Source organism: Amphiura filiformis, chromosome 5 (assembly GCF_039555335.1).
Source record: "Amphiura filiformis chromosome 5, Afil_fr2py, whole genome shotgun sequence".
Classification (NCBI taxonomy): Eukaryota; Metazoa; Echinodermata; class Ophiuroidea; order Amphilepidida; family Amphiuridae; genus Amphiura; species Amphiura filiformis.
Genome location: NC_092632.1, coordinates 26,870,461 through 26,890,071, shown reverse-complemented (window position 1 = coordinate 26,890,071; position 19,611 = coordinate 26,870,461). Strand labels below are relative to the sequence as shown.

General features: G+C 35.6%; 1 protein-coding gene across 1 annotated transcript in view; it reads right to left on the bottom strand.

The window, feature by feature from the left end:
- Positions 1–5,101: 5,101 nt before the first annotated feature.
- LOC140152893 (carboxypeptidase Q-like) overlaps positions 5,102–19,611 on the bottom strand; it is a 36,706-nt gene continuing 22,196 nt past the window's right edge. Inside the window, exons 9-14 of the mRNA XM_072175423.1 lie at positions 12,569–12,672; positions 11,322–11,408; positions 9,901–10,017; positions 9,058–9,133; positions 8,372–8,551; positions 5,102–7,847 (exon numbers count right to left, since the gene is read on the bottom strand). Coding sequence (XP_072031524.1) covers positions 7,741–7,847; positions 8,372–8,551; positions 9,058–9,133; positions 9,901–10,017; positions 11,322–11,408; positions 12,569–12,672 — 671 coding nt within the window. The 3' untranslated portion in view covers positions 5,102–7,740. The remainder of the gene's footprint in view (positions 7,848–8,371; positions 8,552–9,057; positions 9,134–9,900; positions 10,018–11,321; positions 11,409–12,568; positions 12,673–19,611) is intronic.

The window sequence follows — 19,611 nt, the reverse complement described above, 5'->3', positions numbered from 1 at the left end:
TGAAGTAGCTCACTACTACTGATATGGGCACTGATGAAGTAGCTCACTTATACTGATGTGGGCACTGATGAAGTAGCTCACTACTACTGATATGGGCACTGATGAAGTAGCTCACTACTACTGATATGGGCACTGATGAAGTAGCTCACTACTACTGATATGGGTATTGATGAAGTAGCTCACTACTACTGATATGGGCACTGATGAAGTAGCTCACTACTACTGATATGGGCACTGATGAAGTAGCTCACTACTACTGATATGGGCACTGATGAAGTAGCTCACTTCTACTGTTATGGGCACTGATGAAGTAGCTCACTACTACTGATATGGGCACTGATGAAGTAGCTCACTACTACTGATATGGGCACTGATGAAGTAGCTCACTAATACTGATATGGGCACTGATGAAGTAGCTCACTACTACTGATATGGGCACTGATGAAGTAGCTCACTGCTACTGATATGGGTATTGATGAAGTAGCTCACTACTACTGATATGGGCACTGATGAAGTAGCTCACTACTACTGATATGGGCACTGATGAAGTAGCTCACTACTACTGATATGGGCACTGATGAAGTAGCTCACTACTACTGATATGGGCACTGATGAAGTAGCTCACTTCTACTGATATGGGCACTGATGAAGTAGCTCACTACTACTGATATGGGCACTGATGAAGTAGCTCACTTCTACTGATATGGGCACTGATGAAGTAGCTCACTACTACTGATATGGGCACTGATGAAGTAGCTCACTACTACTGATATGGGCACTGATGAAGTAGCTCACTACTACTGATATGGGCACTGATGAAGTAGCTCACTACTACTGATATGGGCACTGATGAAGTAGCTATCTACTTGATCAAATAAGCTTTGATAGTAAATACCCTAACAAATACTCGGGGAGCTAGAGGCATGTCCTGTGCATCCCCCAGGACTAAACCAAACCAAATTTTTTAGGTTCCTGAGATGACCCCAAAACATAATCAGGATGTTCCCAAAAATATAAGTGGGTTTTTCCAAGATGGCATCCAAAATGGCCCCCAAATGCATGAATACTATTTCTGAATCAAACTAACCTTTTTAGCTTAATTAAAGAGCCCATCATAAACTCAAGTTGATATAAAGAAAAAGAATTCCCAACAGTCAGTATATTTTCAAAATGGTGCCCAAAATGGCCGCCAAACACTGAAAAAAGACTATAAGTTATCATACTACAGGATTTTTCTGAACCAAACTATAACTTTTTGGCTTGATTTAGGGCCTAATATACTTCTAAAATAAGATAAAGGGAAAAAGCATCACAGCCATCAGTGTCCTTCTGTGATAGTACCTATTGGCCGCTGAAATTGGCACAAATACTAAATACTAGTATGACTAAAAATTATCAAATATTAATGCTTATTCAGTCAAATATAAAAGTCAAAACTTCAGACATCTTTGACCCTGAATGAAAAAAAACCCACACAATTAAAATATATAGCAAATATTGTTTCCTCCCTATTACAAGTTTTAATATTTTTGGGAACATCCTGATTATGTTTTGGGGTCATCTCAGGAACCTAAAAAAGTTGGTTTGGTTTAGTCCTGGGGGATGCACAGGACGTGCCTCTAGCTCCCTGAGTTAAAGAACAAAACCATAAAAAAGTTCCCACTAGTTCAACAATTCAAGAAACAAACTGATATGAATGTACAGTACGGAGACTCTCGTTAGCTGAAGTCAAGTGTATGAAACAACATTTATGTACAAAGAAATCAGAATGATTGAGAAACTAGTGATTAAATGGAATTTTGTTAAGTAGGGTCTGGGTAAGTTTATAATGTTTGAGGCTTAAATGGTAAAAAGCTGGCAATATTTCCTTGCACAGGTTGACAAAATTGAGTTATTTTAATTCAGATTTTCAAATCCAAAACATTGCCAATGCCTTCTTCCTTTACCACCAACCCAATAATTTTGACAACAAACACACAATAAGAGTCTCTGAAAAGTAAGTTTAACTTCAGTCACAGAACTTTCTGTTTATATAAGAATACTAAGCAGATGTATCATGTTACAGAATGCAAAGATTTACACTTATAAACTGTAAAAATATATTGGATCTTTAAATAGTACTGTAATACTTCTTAAATTACATTACTTCAGTAAAGTTGAGTACCGTATTCGACCTAATTAGCGCTCCTTCGAACTTTTGTAAATCGAGTCTGTTTAAGCGCTCCTTTGAACTTTTGTATATCAAGTATGTTTAAGCACTCCTTTCAAAGCAATTTTAGCATGAAAAATGCTAGTTGACTCACAACAAAATCATAGTTGCAATAGCAGTATGTGACATTGCTTCTATGGGTATTATTTCTATATTCTTGAACCACAACATTGCTTTGCAAGAAAATGTCCAATTTGATTTTCAACATATATGGTAATTATGTAATTAAAAGGGCATTTCGTGATCCAAAGCCTCATCCCCCCACTTTTCTCAAAAAAAAGTTGAGATTTTTATATCACTGGAAACCCCTGGCTACATAATGTTTATGTACAAAATATTTCTTGCAGATTAATTCGTTTAGCAAAGATATCGTGAAATTTGAATTTCGTTCTGGTGCACCAGAACGAAATTACAACGTATTGTCTATGGAGCAGTGTAATACACATAATCATGCATAACTCGCAAACGCAATATCGGAATCAACTGAAATTTTGGGAATATGTTTTTTTCGTGGATATGTACTGAAAAATGTCATAAAAAGAGGATGCTAGGATCACGAAATACTCCTTTAAGTGCTCCTTCCAATGATTTAGTTAAGCACACTGGGCCCTCATTAGGTTGAATACAGTAATCATAATTTCTGTCAAAATTTGATTTAAACTTACTATGCCTTATGCTAACAGAAATGCAAACATTTAATTTAAAAAAATGAACAAGATAGTTAATAACCCTAGAACTATACTGAGCCATATTTTGTAACACGAACTACGAAGCGGGGGGATGTTGTTGCGACCCACCCTAAATTTTCAATTATTAACATCATATACCATTATATTTGCTACTAATGTTGTGATAACTTCGACTCAGGGTTTATGCTTGGAGAGGAGAGTTTATGAGGAGATGATCGATGAGGTATTATCCATTAAGTAGCTAATTAACCCAATAACAGAGTCAAGATGCAAGGAATACATCGTAGAAATTTCCAGATTATCTTCATATAACAATATTAATATATATAAGCTTTTATTCCATAAGTGTATGTGTGAGTCTTCAACATTCACTTCAGCTCATAAATATATGACTGCTTTCTCTCTACCTGAATCAAAGAATGATCGATTTCCTTTCCAACCAAACAATTTATATTATTCCAATCGCATCTCGCCTGTTAGTGTTAGACTCGCGTAAGCTTAGACATGCTGACCGCTCAAAACAAGTGGCACGATTAAAAACGCTTGACAAACAGAGCTTGATAAATTAAAACCTGTTGAAATAAAGGATGATAAATTAGATTGATCATGACAAATGTATAGCTATGGGTCTCTTCTATACAGTGATATCAAAATAGGTACAAACATTCCCCACATAATGTAGCTATTACATCATAATGTGAGGGCACCCATCCAAATTTGGGAAATTCTGGCTATGTGCAAAAGTATAGGCAAAATTGATTTTCAGCTAAAAATTCTACAAATTTTCTCCTAAATATAAAAGGAAATGACTATTTTCACCTAACTAACAAGTAAAAAGTCAATAGGTCTTGGAATAATTTCACAAGAGCAAAATGAAAATTATTGGGGCCTCACCTATGGTAATCTTTGATAGCCGGTCCTACCCCCGGATAAGGTGCGGGGGTAAAAATTATATCACTAAAATGAGTGCAAAGGATGGATATACGATTAGCTTAGGTCATTTGGGCGTAAACATGTGCATTTTTTTATGACGGATAAAAAATCTCCCCCCTCGTAGTTCTAGATTCTTGCTAACAACCTCTGAAAGGCACCCTAAATGGTGTTTTGCACACAATCATTTATATACACCTACATGCAAAAGCTACCCTAAATGCCATAATTGGGTTTTGATTGAGCAAACTTCAATCAAAACCAAAATTGTCATTGGCGTAATAAGCCCTGGGTTTTGTTGAAAAGGGCTTCATTGTCCTGTAGATCAATAAAAGGTGGAGCTATGCGTGTTGTGACATCCGGCGACACCCGTTGTGCATCCATGCCCCGTGTCGAGTCGCGTGCCAGTAGCCAATCATAGGCAGCGGCTCTGGGGGGCGTGGCTGTTTTCTCAGAAATTATTGCCGGGAAAAATTCATAAGCTGTTTTGATACCATCCGAAGAGGTCAGGAAAATTTTAAAACCCACCCACCACTCCCTTTATGAAAATATGATATTAAATGGCATTGTTTCTTTTGCTTTTTACCATTTTGTCCAATATATGAATCAAAATGGAGATACATTGCTGCATTTGAGCAAGTCATTGGGAATGTTTTCACATACTTAATATTGAATGTCAATTCCAAATTAGGCTGTTTGGAAATTGAATTGGGTTGTCCTAATTCCGGAAATGAGTAATGATTAGGTCCAAGCCAAATTATGCTGTTTGGGATTTGAAGTGGGTTGTCTCACTTCAGGACCGTAAATGGCATCAGATGATATAGCTGTCTGATTGCGTAAAAAGGGTATCAGATGATATTGCTGTCTGATACATATATGATTTCAATGATTGATATATATTGCTTTTAAAGAATAAGCCAGATGATATAGCTGTCTGAGGCGCTAATGAATTTGAATTTAAGCCAGATGATATAGCTGTCTGAGGCGCTAATGAATTTGAATTTATATCTATTTAAAATCTCAGATGATATAGCTGTCTGAAGTGATATTAAAAGTATGAAGATAATATAGACAGTTGATTTCCTGTCAACTGTGTATACTCCCAGATGATATAGCTGTCTGAGGTGATATGTGATATTAAATTAAGTATGAAGAACACAGTTGACACTTGATCAACTGTGTAAATGAAAGGAAATAAAAGATTCGGATGGTAAAGATCCAGCTCCGGCAATAGTTGTGTTTGGTCTACTTATTGCGTCCATAGGACAATTGCTAATAATAGGTTTTTACCTGAAATTGTCAATATCTCCTACATAAGATAGAGAAAAACCATGGGAAGACAAAAAATGCAACTTTTCTTACACAAAACATTAAAATGACCAATTTCACTATTAATTTTCTACTTCCAAGTCAACCAACAAAGCAAACCATCCCTAAATGTTGAAAGATTGGGCTGTTAAAGAAATAAAGACCCTAAATGGCGCTACTTTAAGGAAAGGTTGACAATGCTGCGAGATGAAAATAGGTCCCCTTTCTAAGTGTCTTTATTAAATCCGATATTTAAATAGGCATGTGTGGATGTCAGTGCTGTTTCCAATGGAATCAGCAATGATATCACACACTGCACTCTGGCAACATCACTGCAGCACAGATTTTCTTGAACAATCATTCCACATTGGCACCCTTTTTCACGTTAACTTTGGATATTTGAGCTTTCTTTAATTTCCCTCAACTTGATTGATTGAACTGGCTGTGCATGCAATGCAAGCATGATCATGTGCATACCTGGGTCTTTGGTAATATTAGTATCTACCTGTATATTCAACATGTTTTACTTTCCACTTTTCTACTTTTACTTTTACTTTATAATGGCAGGCAAGATTGTCTTCCCATCAAAGTATCTTAAAGCAAATAATGTGCAATTATTATTGAGATTATCGAACCCTGGTATCAAACTCAGCCGAACAGAATCATTGACGTATAAACTATGCATGCATATACTATGTGGCTGAGGTTTTATGTTCATGTGTGAAACTACGGGATGTTCAGCAGATTTACCTTCATGCACTGATAAACACAGTGGATGGTCGGATAAAATAGTGATTTTCTCTGTTTTACCTCATTTGTTTGGCCCGAAAGAGGACATATTTGATAAACTAAACTATTTGTAAACTAACAATACTTAGGAAAAATAAAATATATTTTTAATGTGAATTGCATATTATTGCTTTAAGAGAACCTAAGCCCAATAACTGAATACCTGTGCATGTTTTTGTGGTATATCGCATGATGGAAACTGTGTTAGAGTCCATTTCTCTCCATTTATGCATCAGTGCAAATTTTAGTTCTCATTATGTGAATTTATGTTAATGCATGTTTTGTGCAAAAGGAATGCATATATAACACTAGTTGATATTGCAGGTCCCAAATACAAGAATTGTCTAAGGTGATACTGCAGGGGTGTATTATTTTTAAAATATTAAGATTTATTTTTTTACAATATCTCAGGACACCAATGACAGTGAATACAGAATTTTAGAAATCTGTATTCACTGTTCAAATGTTCTAGGACATGTTACTGCTGTTGTGAATATTATTTTGACCATCACCAAAAAAAGAACACCCATACAGCATCACCTGGAATTAGCACAAAACCACAGAAATAAATGAGCTATTCCAGTTGAAATCTATTCACCCCTAATAGAAGACATGATCTGAATCTCCCACATATGGGGTGTAGTTTTTAAATGGAGTCACCCATTCAGGTAACTCCATAGATCTTCCATAGGGGGTGTATGGATTTCAACTGGCATAGCCCAATAAAGGAGAATCCAGACTCCTTGTCATCTTTGTGGAGGAAAATTTAGGTATTTTGTGCTTTTATTGGTTTGAATTGTGAACCAATCGCTGTAGGAACTCACAGGTTACACAAAATTTTAAAATGAGTAATGTTTTGTTCCTCTACAGTAAAAATTGGTACATTTTAAGCCCAGCTACTATGGGAAAACTTGTGACAAGGAGGTAGGGTTGAGTGACCGCTTAAGCTAAGAAGTTTGTCTCTCAAACATTTTGCAAAATAGCTATGTGCTATGTTTTTTTGTTTATTTTTAACATAAGCTATGTATAATGCACATTTTTAAGACTATTTTTTCGTGTTTTGGCCACTACACAGCCTTTTTCTTCTTCTTTTTCCTAAAACTTAAGGCCTATATTAAAAAAGGCCCAGCGTAAAGGGCTACATGCTACAATGGCTTTGAAATACCTAGGTGTGTGGGTTTGAGAGACAAACCTTTTTTCCCTTATATATCTAAGTTTCAGTTTCCTAAATCATGAAGCTCCAGTGGCCAAATGTTTAAGGGTACAAGTCTCGCAAACCTGAGGTCCAGTGTTCGATTCTAGGGTGGGATCACTTTTCCTGTTTCCTCCTTGAAACTGTTGAAATTTTTTGAAATTTTAAAAGCTGAACACTAACTCTAATGCTTATATGCAAGAAGTGATGCAAATATGTATTGGGCTTGTCCATTTAAAATCCACACTACCCCTGTGGAAAATTTTGGAAATATCTTCCACAAGGTGAGTATGAATTGTAAATGGAATGAACACATGGGCAGCTCCATTTGAGTTTCATACACACACTGTGCAAGATTCAACCTGAATCTTCCACAGACGGAGTTTCAAATAAGAGTTGTTTAATGTACTAATTCCATTTAAAATTCATACGCCCTCTGTGGAAGATATTTCATAAATCTTCCATAGAGGTAGTATGGATTTTAACTGGAATAGTCCATTAATTGTTTTTGTTCGTTGTCTGCAAGGACACAAATACCATAAATTTTCCACCAAGGCTGACTGTGGCATCACACAGGGTGTTTAGATTCTCCTTAATCTGTGCACTGCAGAATCTTATATACATCATCTTGGAAGCATATCACACATATCAGCAATAACATAGGAGAAGACAGTCCATGCTGCAGCACACAGGTCCATGGCATGAGGGTCTTGTACTGACATTGTATCACCTGAAACCAGATTGAAAATTGAGTCAATGTCATTATTGATTTCCTCTGCTGTGAGGTAATATGTGATATTAATGTTTTAGCTTTTTACGATAGGAGCTTACATGCGATTTCCAATTAAAACTATATATTTATTGTCAGAGGAACCTCAAGTTTTGAAATATATTAATCACCTTCATTCACAGATCAAGGCAAGATTGTGAACTTGTATTTAGTACAAATAAAAATAAAAATAAATAAAATAAATAAAATAAATAATATTTGGTCAAAAATGAAACTGAGAGGGTGTTGATTTCCAAAATGAAGAAACATTGTATACCAGGGCAGGGCATTTTCTCATTCACATTCTTTTTAAACAGGGTTCAATTTTTCATGTTATGTTTCTATCTTAGATTGAGGCCTACCATTAAAACAATGTTTCCAAATTTGAGTTTAATTGTGTCAGAGTCGGGCCTACTTTTAGGGTCAGTCGCGTTATGCCAATCAAACAAATTTTTTTAGGCCTTACTAATTTGTAATCAACCTACCATCTGAATGATGAAACCAGAAGTATCTATCATTCTGATTAAGTAGACTTCCCCCAGGCACATTGTTCTTCACCCAGAATGATATATCTCCTCCTTCAGCTGTGGGTTTGTGAGTTGTTGCATTGATAGGAGCAAGAAGTTTGATGACTTCTTGGGCTATTGCTGTGGCCTGCTCATTACCTGGAAGACAAATTGTGACACTTTTCATACACTTTGGCCAATGGTACATCCAAATTTTTGAAGGATCATAAAAAGTAAAAAGCCTAAATGGTCATAATATAGACTGCTCACATAATATGCATAATACTGCAGAAATTACACGGGATAAATATTGTGATCCAAGTTTAGTACATCTTGTGGTCAAACATGTATTAGCCAAGGCCTCAAAAACCTCTACCTCAAGTTCAACGCCATGTTGGATTTCTCAGTGGCAGATTTGAATTGCTCATGATAACCTAATCACGTAGGATGTATATACACCTGTAGAAGGGCGATTTGTCTGTATGCTGGCGACGCAGCCACTCAAACGCACCAATTCAAATGTGCCACTGCAAAATCCAACATGGCGTTACTCTAAACTTGAGACAAGACAGACTAGACCTGCTGAATTGAGGGTGCAATACTTGACTTCATTGATAACTTTATGATCCCATGCTACAAACCCATATATCTTGATGATTACTCACCTAAAAATCCCATGCCAGTTGGTGTGAAAGTCCCCATGTCTGACTCCATAACAAGGTCATAATTACTGATGTTTACCTGACAAAATGGTAAAAAGAATTAGGAATGAGGGTTAGCTGTAGGGTTAAAGTTATCGTTAAAATGTACAGATAGGGTTAAAACTTTATAGTTTGAATTAGGACTAAGATTGGAATCAGCTGAAAAATAGGGTCAGAGTTTTGAGATTATAACTCATTTGCCCCAGGAGTAGGTTGGTTGGAGATGTTTTTTAGTTGCACAGCCTCGCTCTACTAAAGGGGATACAACAAGGGTTTGAGGTGTTTTTAAGTTTCAGGTGGATTAATGTTAATGTTAGAATTAGAGTTAGGGTTTAAATTCAGATTGAGTTTAATCATACATGGGATCTAATTAAAAGGCTTTTGGTTAAACAGGGGCCAATTAAGAAGGATTGGCAAAGATTTGGAGCCAATTTTTGTTTTCTTGAATCATGTCTTTGAAAGCTCATTGGAATCTTATCAACATGGTTATTTCACTTTGGTACTCAATAAAAATCACATCAGTGTAATAAAAAGTATATAATAAGGCATTGTAAAAAAATAACACCCTGTTTTACAGGACTGACAGACCCAGATTTTTTGGCCAAAACTGATTGATTTCAACCGGAAAGTTTTTTGAAAAAAAATAGACACATTTTAAAAATAGTTGGGCAAATATTTGAAAAATGTAATTGTTGCCAGATTTTTCAAGCGTTCAGTGATATTGTAGAGTCATTTTAGCCTACTTGAAAAGTCTGTCCACCCGTACAACAGGGTGTTTTTTCCATCACCTTAACATATGGGTCTTACCTTATGTGCATCGTAGTACTGACTTGATCCAACAAGTCCCTCCTCTTCTGCCGTCCACAATACTGCACGCATAGTTCTTTTTGGTCTCAATCCAAGCTGATGAATCACTGATAAAGCCTTACAATAAAATAATTGATACACATTAGGACAGATATAATTTATACAAGGAGGGGATGGGGCAATTCACACTTTTGAGATGAAAAATGTTGTCAGCCTAATACAATAATTGCCTAAGTCATGTTTTTATAATTGTCAGAACAAAGTTCAAAATATGGTTTAAGTATGCATTTGAACATATTATTCTCCAATCTTTGTAAAAGAACAAATGATAATGAGACTAATGAATGGGAATAATCAGAAATAGTTTTGGTGATTACATAACTGGTGCATGCTTGAACCATCTTTTGTACTTTGTTCTCAAAAATGACTTAACATATGCTGACGATATGAAAAGCTTTATAATGACATTAAGGTAAATTTCTTCACAAGTATGCTGGTAAACTGAGAATCTATCAAATGGCTACCTATACTATGCCATGGTTGATTTTTGAGAAATAAAAAGTATGTTATTATTATGATGAATAGATGAACACATTCAGTTGATCTCAAAGTTTTAAAGATGTTATCATGAGTAAAGTGTTCAATAAATAGTCATGAAAAGGTTTCTATTAGTCATTATGTACATATCAAATGCAACATATCTCAGCGTAATTATAATGAGGGCTCACTTATTGGGCAATTATGATTTTCAGATTTACCCATTTAGTGAACGTGAAATCAAAAGTACAAAATCTACTATGAACATTCGACTCTGAGCAGGCACTTTGTCCAGGAACTTTGTCCCAATATCACACAAGTTGTTACATTTATCAGTGACTCTGAGCTGACAATCATACAGGATAAATATTTTTGTTCATTCCAATCTAACAACAATGGGAACCGCAAGGACCAAGTGAGAGTTAAACTTTTCAGCCAACACAAAGTGCTGTAAATATTATACATAGTTTATGCTGTAACTAGTAATCCAGTTGCTGGATCATGCTGAACAATCTCACCCATTGATAATGTTAAATTAGCTAACCAAAATCAAATGTTAGAATTCCATGTGCTACCCAGAGAACAGTTTCAATGTTTGAAGGCTACCTCTATATAATTGATGCACTTGGTCTTTGTGCCTAGTGTTGTTTGTCGTTTTAACATTTTACATGGATAGTTCAAATTCCACTGAATTCTGCACAAACATTTATATTCTTTATTCTAAAGCTGTCTCATTTAGTATTACATCATTCTTAGGGTTAATTATGTTCCTATAATCATCCCGTCTATTGAATTCACTTGTAAACTAACACTTGAACAAACACAGTACTCCATATATTTGAAGCGTTCAATGAATGATAACTACATATTTTGTCTCATCTTACCTGCCATGAAATAAAAGCACCTCCTCCATCATCCATAGCTCCTTGCCCTACATCCCAACTATCTAGATGACCAGATACTAATACAACCTGCCAAATAGGTATACATTTTGATTATTTATTTTATAACTTGATCTTTCAATTTTATAGATATACTTCTAGATGTATGTAATGTAAAACAACTTTAGACTGTTCTTACTTGTTACTTCAACTTCATAGAAGTGGGATTGGGATTTAATGACTGGACTCATGGAAGAAAAAATGACTTCAAATGTATTAAAACAGTTTCAGTGAATCTATTTTACACCATTAGAATCTGTGAGAAGTCATTAGAAGCTATTTGGAGCAAAAAGTAGGAAGTAATTTTAATTCTCCTAGTGAATGTTCAATTCTACTTGGGAAAGTGTAAATTTCCTGCTGAGTGCATACCTGTAAATAGGAATATCCTGATAATTTCCAGGCCAAAAAAAAAAAACAGCACAAAAAATCAGTGTGTCAAAAATTCAAAAGTGGCATATTATTAAAAAAACATTACAAAAGATTTAAAACAAACAATGTGGGCCTGATTCATGTCTAGTCCTAATTCATGCCTGGTTGTTTTGTCTAATGTGGGCCTGATTCATGTCTAGTCCTAATTCATGCCTGGTTGTTTTGTCTATCATAAATAAGCAGACTCTGACTTTTTTTATAAAGATTTAACTAAGCTTTCAAAATGTGTTCTATTTCAGAAACACCAAGCTAGTTTTGGAACAGGTATGAAATGTATGGCCTATAGGGTGATAACTGGCAATTTGCTGTGAAATCTTAATTGGGCTCTATGAGTTTTCTCTATACTAGCTGTCTTCATCTGAACTCAACTTACATAAAATGTGAAGTTTTGCAGTGCTGAGAAGCTCTAAGTCAAAAAAGTTATATTCGAAACAGACCTTTTTAGCGCAACCTGCCAGGACTGGTGACAAATAAATCTAAAAGCTCTGACACAAATGCTGTTGTGATTATTTCAATAGTGGTTCCGAACACAGATCGCAAGAACCAGTTGACCTGACAATGATCGATTTTAATGTCACACTATGATAGCTAGTTACAGACAACCGACATACAGCTGCATGTGGAGATACGTCTTTCTCCCGCTGAGCCATCAATTTGAATCTCTTGTCAACTGGATAATGGGATTGGCATGATGTCTGTGACAATTTGCTTATTGAGAACAGAAAATGAGTAATTTCTTAATGCAATTATGACAATCTTACCTGTTCAGGATATTCGCTACCAATCACTTCAGCGACAGTGTTTCTAGATGTTACAGGTGGTAGATTTTGACTGTCCATCTTCAAGTGGATAACAATCTTGGTGCCTAAATAATACATGTCAATATTTAAGCAAATTAGAAAAATTCACCTTTAAAATACAGCATCTTTCCACAGTGTTTAATACAGGGGTTCTCAATTAATTTGTTTCAAGGGCCAAATTGTGTTGAACAATAATGCTGAAGGGTAAAAAAATCAATAGAGCGTCTTAGCGGGTGGGGTCCAGAGGCCCGCCTTAGGGCCCCTGGTGGGGGTCCAGGGGGCTCCTGGAAGCTGAGAGGTATACTATAGTATACATGATACTAAACATGATTGTAAAATGCAAGCAATTCATCAATTCAACAGAGGAGTAACATTTTTCAGTATTATTTTCATTCTTTTTTCTTTGACTGTTTTAATTTTTCCCCAATATTTTTTTAATAAATTTTTTTAAATTAAAAAAAAAAAAAAAAAAAAAATCAGTGCACCGCCGTGAGCCACTTTTAAGGGCGCTGCGGGCCGGATTTGAACCGCGGGCCGCCCTTTGAAAAGGCCTGGTTTAATACATTCATTATTACAAGTGACTTCTCCAACAGGATTCTTTATTTCATCTACTTGTAGACCAGGGGCGTAGCCAGCTTTTTTGGTCAGGGGGGGCAAAATAAAATTTTTGGGGCACATGCGAAAAAAATTACAGTTGCATCATACAATACATAAAGACAGGAGGCTTTATTGGGACGATGTGCGCGCGTAGCGCGCAAAAAATTGGTATTTTACACAATTTTTGCTCATTATCAGGATGAAAAGGGCTTAATCTGTGTAATATGCGCTACAGTGGCGCTGTAAAAATTGTGTATTTTCGGCTGAATTTCAGCAGAAAAGGGCTCCTCGCCCCTTTTCTTTTCCTTTGCCCTCTTGATTTTCCCTTTTATGTTTTGTCAGAGGGGCACTTTCTTCTTTCATTTTTTGTCAGGGGGGGGGCACTCTGCCCCCCTGCCCCCCGCTGGCTACGCTACTGTTGTAGACTTGTTTTGCATTTCAACCATAATTCTCCAAGATTGCTACAAAATGTTGTCTACATATTCATTCAAGAATTATAATTAATTACATTTGAATATGTCAATGTCTAGGGTGATTTTTTGAAATTCACACAATGCAATATATTTCATGTAGCCTCAGTTTCATTTGTTACTCTTTTAATCCAAGAATATTTAATTGAGTCGTTAAAATGAGGAAGGTTAATCACCTTGAAAATGAGGAAGGTTAATCACCTTTAACCCACCACCTTCATACTCATTTATCAATGTCTTCCTCTTTACTCTATTTTTCATTTTGACACCCAAAATGAGTTGGAAAACAGTTATATTAACTGCTTTTATTACATTTTTGGGAGATTTTTTTATCTAAGGCCATCAGTTCAATACCTGCTTCAGTTTAATACAATTCAGTTCAATATTACCCAGTTCAATATTCTTTGATCATGTTTCATTTGTGCTGATGTTAATTTATGTGACCTCTTGTAATTTATTCATACACTCTTAGATAGCAAGAACCAATCAGAGCAAGCGTTAGAAAAATTCAAACCATGCATTGATTGTGTATAACGTGCACTCCGCGTACTACGCGCAGTGCTTGCAATGCGTTCGCGTCACATAGGCTTGATTCATTTTTCGGGCGGGTTGATGCATTTATATTTGGTTCTGTTTTCCAATATTTCAAGTGATATTTTAACAGCAAAAATTGTGGTTTTTTTCCTTCTTGTGTATGAAATAGGTTAATGAACGCGTATTACTTGTTGCTCCAGAAATTAGACAAAATAATGCACTTGCGCTGATGTTGATGCGTCTAATGCACTCCCCCCCCCCCTTCGGGGCTTGTGCATTAGACACATCAACATCAGCGTGTGTGCATTATGTTTGTCTAAGTAATACACGTTCATTAACCTATAAGTATTATTTACCAGTGTTCTAAATCAGTAACTCACCAGTAATTTACAGTGGAAATTTCATGATAATTTACCAAATCTTATTTTACTTACCCTAATAATATAGCCTAAGTGTTTCTAGACTTATTTTGTCAAAATTTAATTTGTGTGTGAAATTCAAAGTGTGATGTAGTTCTCATCTTTCATTTAGTATTGTATTCATTCTGTTTGATTGTTTCATGATGCCTTATAAATAAATGCATAGTTTGTGAAAAGGCAAATCTGCACATAAAATCGAAAGTGAGAGTCACTGTCGGTGAGAGTATTCAGCTCTATTCAACTCCAAGAAGGCCTGCTTCCTCGTCTGATATTCATGATATTATCACTATATATCGAAAGTACTTGACAGATATATATTCTTAAGATGTTTTGAAGCATTTTACACAATAACAAAGCCTGTTATTGTCAGCACATTTAGAATGATCACATCTCATTGTTTCCGAATCAGAACACTTCCAAGTCTACAGAAACCCAAAAGAGAAACCATTTCACAATCACAGTTGCCAAATTGTGGAGTTTACCAACAAAATTGGGCCACTTTTTAATTCTCTCATGCCTTTGGGTTTAAGAAGAAAAAGTATTATGTACAAGGAAACCTTTAAATCTATTGTATACTGCAGAGGCCCTTACAGCAGTGCAAAATAGAATCATAATACGAGGCAGTAGACCTACTTGGTTTTAGATCTGTGTGTATACTTAAATTGATTGTAACACAGTGGCAACTATATGTTTACATCCCGGGTTCACTAATATGCATTATTTTAGATCACTACCTATCACTCACATTATTGATCAACATCCATCACTGGCTATCCTGCATGCCCAGATACATTTTGACATTTTGACATAATTTGTCTATACTGTCTTATATCCTACAGAACAATAAAGAATTTGAGATCCATTCATACCTTTGTCAGCACATTTTTTGTGTATACATTTTACCTGAAAAATCCTGGCAACTTGGTACACAAATGAGAATTCCAAGTTTTAAATAGCATTCTGTTCATTTAAGGTTTGTATAACACAACAAATAGTGATAACAAATATTTGTAGGCACAGTCTATTTTCTTCTATTGATGGTAGCATTTCTGTGTTTCACCATGGCTTCCTTACTACTACAGTTTATCTGTGCTTTTCTCATGTACCAGGTGCTATGTCTTGTTTATATTCAACTCACAAATGGCCACCCAACAGAGCAGGCAAAATCATGTTATCCACAAGGAAGTATCACTTGTAAAATGTGGAATCACACCAATATGGATTGTAGCATTAGGAACCTACTATGTATTCCACCATTACATCATGCTAATTCAATACAATCACTAGATCTAAGTGCCAATCAACTCAGTGCTATCTCTAATGATGCATTTAGTCACCTTCACAACTTGCAACATATGGATCTTTCTAGCAACAATATATCATCCTTGTTTGATGGTGCATTCACTGGACTCCATGAACTATTGTCTTTGGTGCTGAAAGACAATTCCATATCCTACATACAAGCTCATGATTTTAGAAGCCTGAGCAAATTGCAATATTTGGACCTTTCCTATAACCATATATCAACCTTGCATGATGGTACATTTACCAGACTTCAAAATCTACTAACTTTGGACTTGGGTTACAATTCAATATCCTTCATAGGTGACAAAACCTTTGATACACTAAGCAAACTTACTGATCTGAACTTAACTGCAAATTGCTTTGAGACCTTACCAGGTTCCCCATTTCAAGATCTCATCTCACTGCAGACACTTACACTCTGTTGGCAACATCTATCAAGTCTTAGCACTTCATCACTGGAGGGGTTGGGAAACTTGCAAACTCTGAAGATATCATTTTTTGATGGATCCGATAACATCACTGGCACCCCTCTAGCTCCTCTTTCTTCTTTACATGAACTTCACATTATCAGCTTCAGTGATATCCATGACTGTGACAGCATTGAGAAGCTGTTCATGGGACTACACAGCCTGAGGTACCTTAACATCTTAGTTGGTGGATCCTGTCTTGAAATCAAGTTTTGCTCATCATATGAAGAAAATCCCTATCAGTTGAATGCACCTCATAAATGCAGCAGAGTGATTCCTTTGACACATCTTGTATTTCAACAGTTGTATCAAAGTACTGTCAGTCTTCCAGCTATGAATATACTCAATAATCTCACTAGTCTTGACCTTGAGCTCAATGACATCCATGTAGCCATACAAGCTATGAACTCTCTTAAAGCACCTCTTCAAAACTTAACTCTGGGTATGTTAGACTTGAAGAAAGTCTATTTTGATTCAACAACATTTGCATCATGGGGCCATTGGAAGTCATCACTTAAGATTTTAACATTAACTGTCTATAATGGATTTGAGTATGAGGGGGCACCTTTTGAATGGTTTACTAATTTACAAGTCTTACAAATATACTCTAATGTACATCAAACAGTATCTGTGAATGCCTTCAAAAATTCCAGAAGCTTAAACAATTTCAATACAATGAGTAATTATACCTCTTTAACCATGTTGGATTTGTCATACAATCAACTGAGCAGTGATTTTATTTTTTTCTGGGAGCAACTGTGTAACATCTCATCACTTCAAAATATAAACTTGTCAGAAAACGAGTTTGACAATAGTTATCAAATATATTGGTCATGCTCTCCACCAAATTTGAAAGTACTGAACCTAGGATACCAAACAAGAAGAATGACTTTTGAGGCAAATATATGTCAGGTTGCAACTCAGTTGGAATCACTTGATGTTAGTGCATCGAGAGTATGCTTTAAAACTGATATTACTTGTTCTAATCTTGTGACTCTCAATTTATCGAAGTGCCTGTTTAACATTAAGTTGGGTATTTATGCTAACATGCCTGTTTTACGAGTCCTGATCTTAAATGCACTTTCATCTGACCCTGGATTATCTGACATAGCTGATATACTGAATGTATTTCGGGCACCCAAGTTACAACACCTTAATTTGAACAGTAATCATCAAATTACGGTAATTGATAAGAATCTTTTCAAGTTCTTTCCTGAGCTTACATATCTGGACTTAAGCAACAATAAGCTGACATTAATAAGCAACATGGAAAACTTCAGCAATATAAGAACACTGCTTCTTAATAACAATGCAATTAAAAATGTCCCCAAAGCAATGCTATCACATGACCATCCTTACATGAGCACACTGGATTTAAGTGACAATCAATTTCATTGTGACTGCCAAGTGGAGGCATTAAGGAACTGGATACTTGAAGACAACATGGTTCATCTTCAAAATTATGATTACAGCAGTTATCAATGCTTTTCACCTGATTCAGAAAAAGATTTCAGCATCACACAAGTCAATTTAGACTGTAAATTGCACCTATGGAAATATATCTTAATTGCCATTGCTTGCACTATAGTTTTACTAATTTCAGCCGTTATGTTGGTGCATTATTGGTGGCATATTAAGTACCAACTTTTTCTGCTGTTCAACAGAAGAAGAAACCAACAACATGTGCTTGTCAATGATGATGATCATATTGATGATGACGAGGATGGCATCCCTCGATATGATGCATATGTCCCCTACCATATAGAGGATGAAGATTGGGTAGATGGAGAACTTTTGCGCAATATTGAGGAAGGTGATGAACCTTTCCGACTTTGTCTAAGGCGTCGTGACATACGTGCTGGGAGACTTCTTTTCGCTGAAGTATCCCTCCATATGCAAAGAAGCCGCAAAATTCTTGTGATCCTCTCACCACGATTTGTTGAGGACAACATGTGTTACTTTGAATTAAACATGGGGCATCATAGAGTCATAGAAGAAAACCGCAATGCAATGATATTTATCATTCTGGAGGATATTCCCGATAACAAAATGACTCTGTTGTTAAGACAATTATACTGTAGAGTGCAGTGCATAAAATGGCCAGGAGATGGGTATGGACAGTATTTGTTTTGGAGACGTCTTCGGGAGGAACTTAAAAGACCTGTGCCACTAGATCGCCGGTTTGCTGTTTAATTCATGATTATATATATAATATGGCCAACCCAAAATAATCATGACAGATGTCAAATGTTGGATTTTATTTCACCAAAACTTACCTTGATATCTTTTGTTTTATATCCTATACTTTGTCTTCAGAAAATTGATGATTAAGTGTATTTTGATGTGTGGTGTATTTATGGTATATTTATTGATAGAAATAATGTTTTGAATTGAGTTATGACAGAAAATAATACAAATGTATGGCTTGTATGTATATTTTGTACAGTAACTTTAAAGGGTTGTTTCTACCTATATATATGACTTGTATATTTCACAATGTCAGAATAGTGTATGCATCCCCCCTACAGATGTAATTGAAGATAAAGATCCAATACTTTTGAACAAATTGGAGATCTATAATCTTTAGATAACACATACTATAAAATAATACTAAATGCATTGCTATAAGATTAAAGAAAGTTCTGCCTGATAAAATCCACTCCAATCAAATGGGCTTCATTTAGAGGCAATAGATATTATTGAATATGTGAATGATAATAATTGAGCAGGGTTTATATTTTAATTGATACAGAAAAAGTGGTCAATAAATTTGACTGATCCTTTATTTTTCAAGTTGTTGATATGTTTTAATTTTGGTGATGACCTGAGCATATGGGTAAAATATTTTATAATAATATTTCATCCAATGTTAGAGCATTGGGTATGCTTCTGAAGTTGTTAATCTTTTTTGTGGTTCTCATCAAGGATGCTCCACTTAGTCCACTCTTGTACAGTTTCTGCAGTGAGACTTTAAATGCTAGGGTATTAATGTTACAGATGCAGAAACAAAATTAACTGCCTATGTAGATGCTACAAAAATGTACATTGAACCTAAAAGAAGTAAACTCACTTTATCTACTCTGGGGCAATGGAAGAATTTAGGGGGCAAAAAAAAAAGAGGGAACATGAAATTTTTGCATAGCATTTAGAGAGGATCTGAAAAAAAAAATGGCAAAAACAATTTTGTTTCCATTACTGGCATAAATAATGAC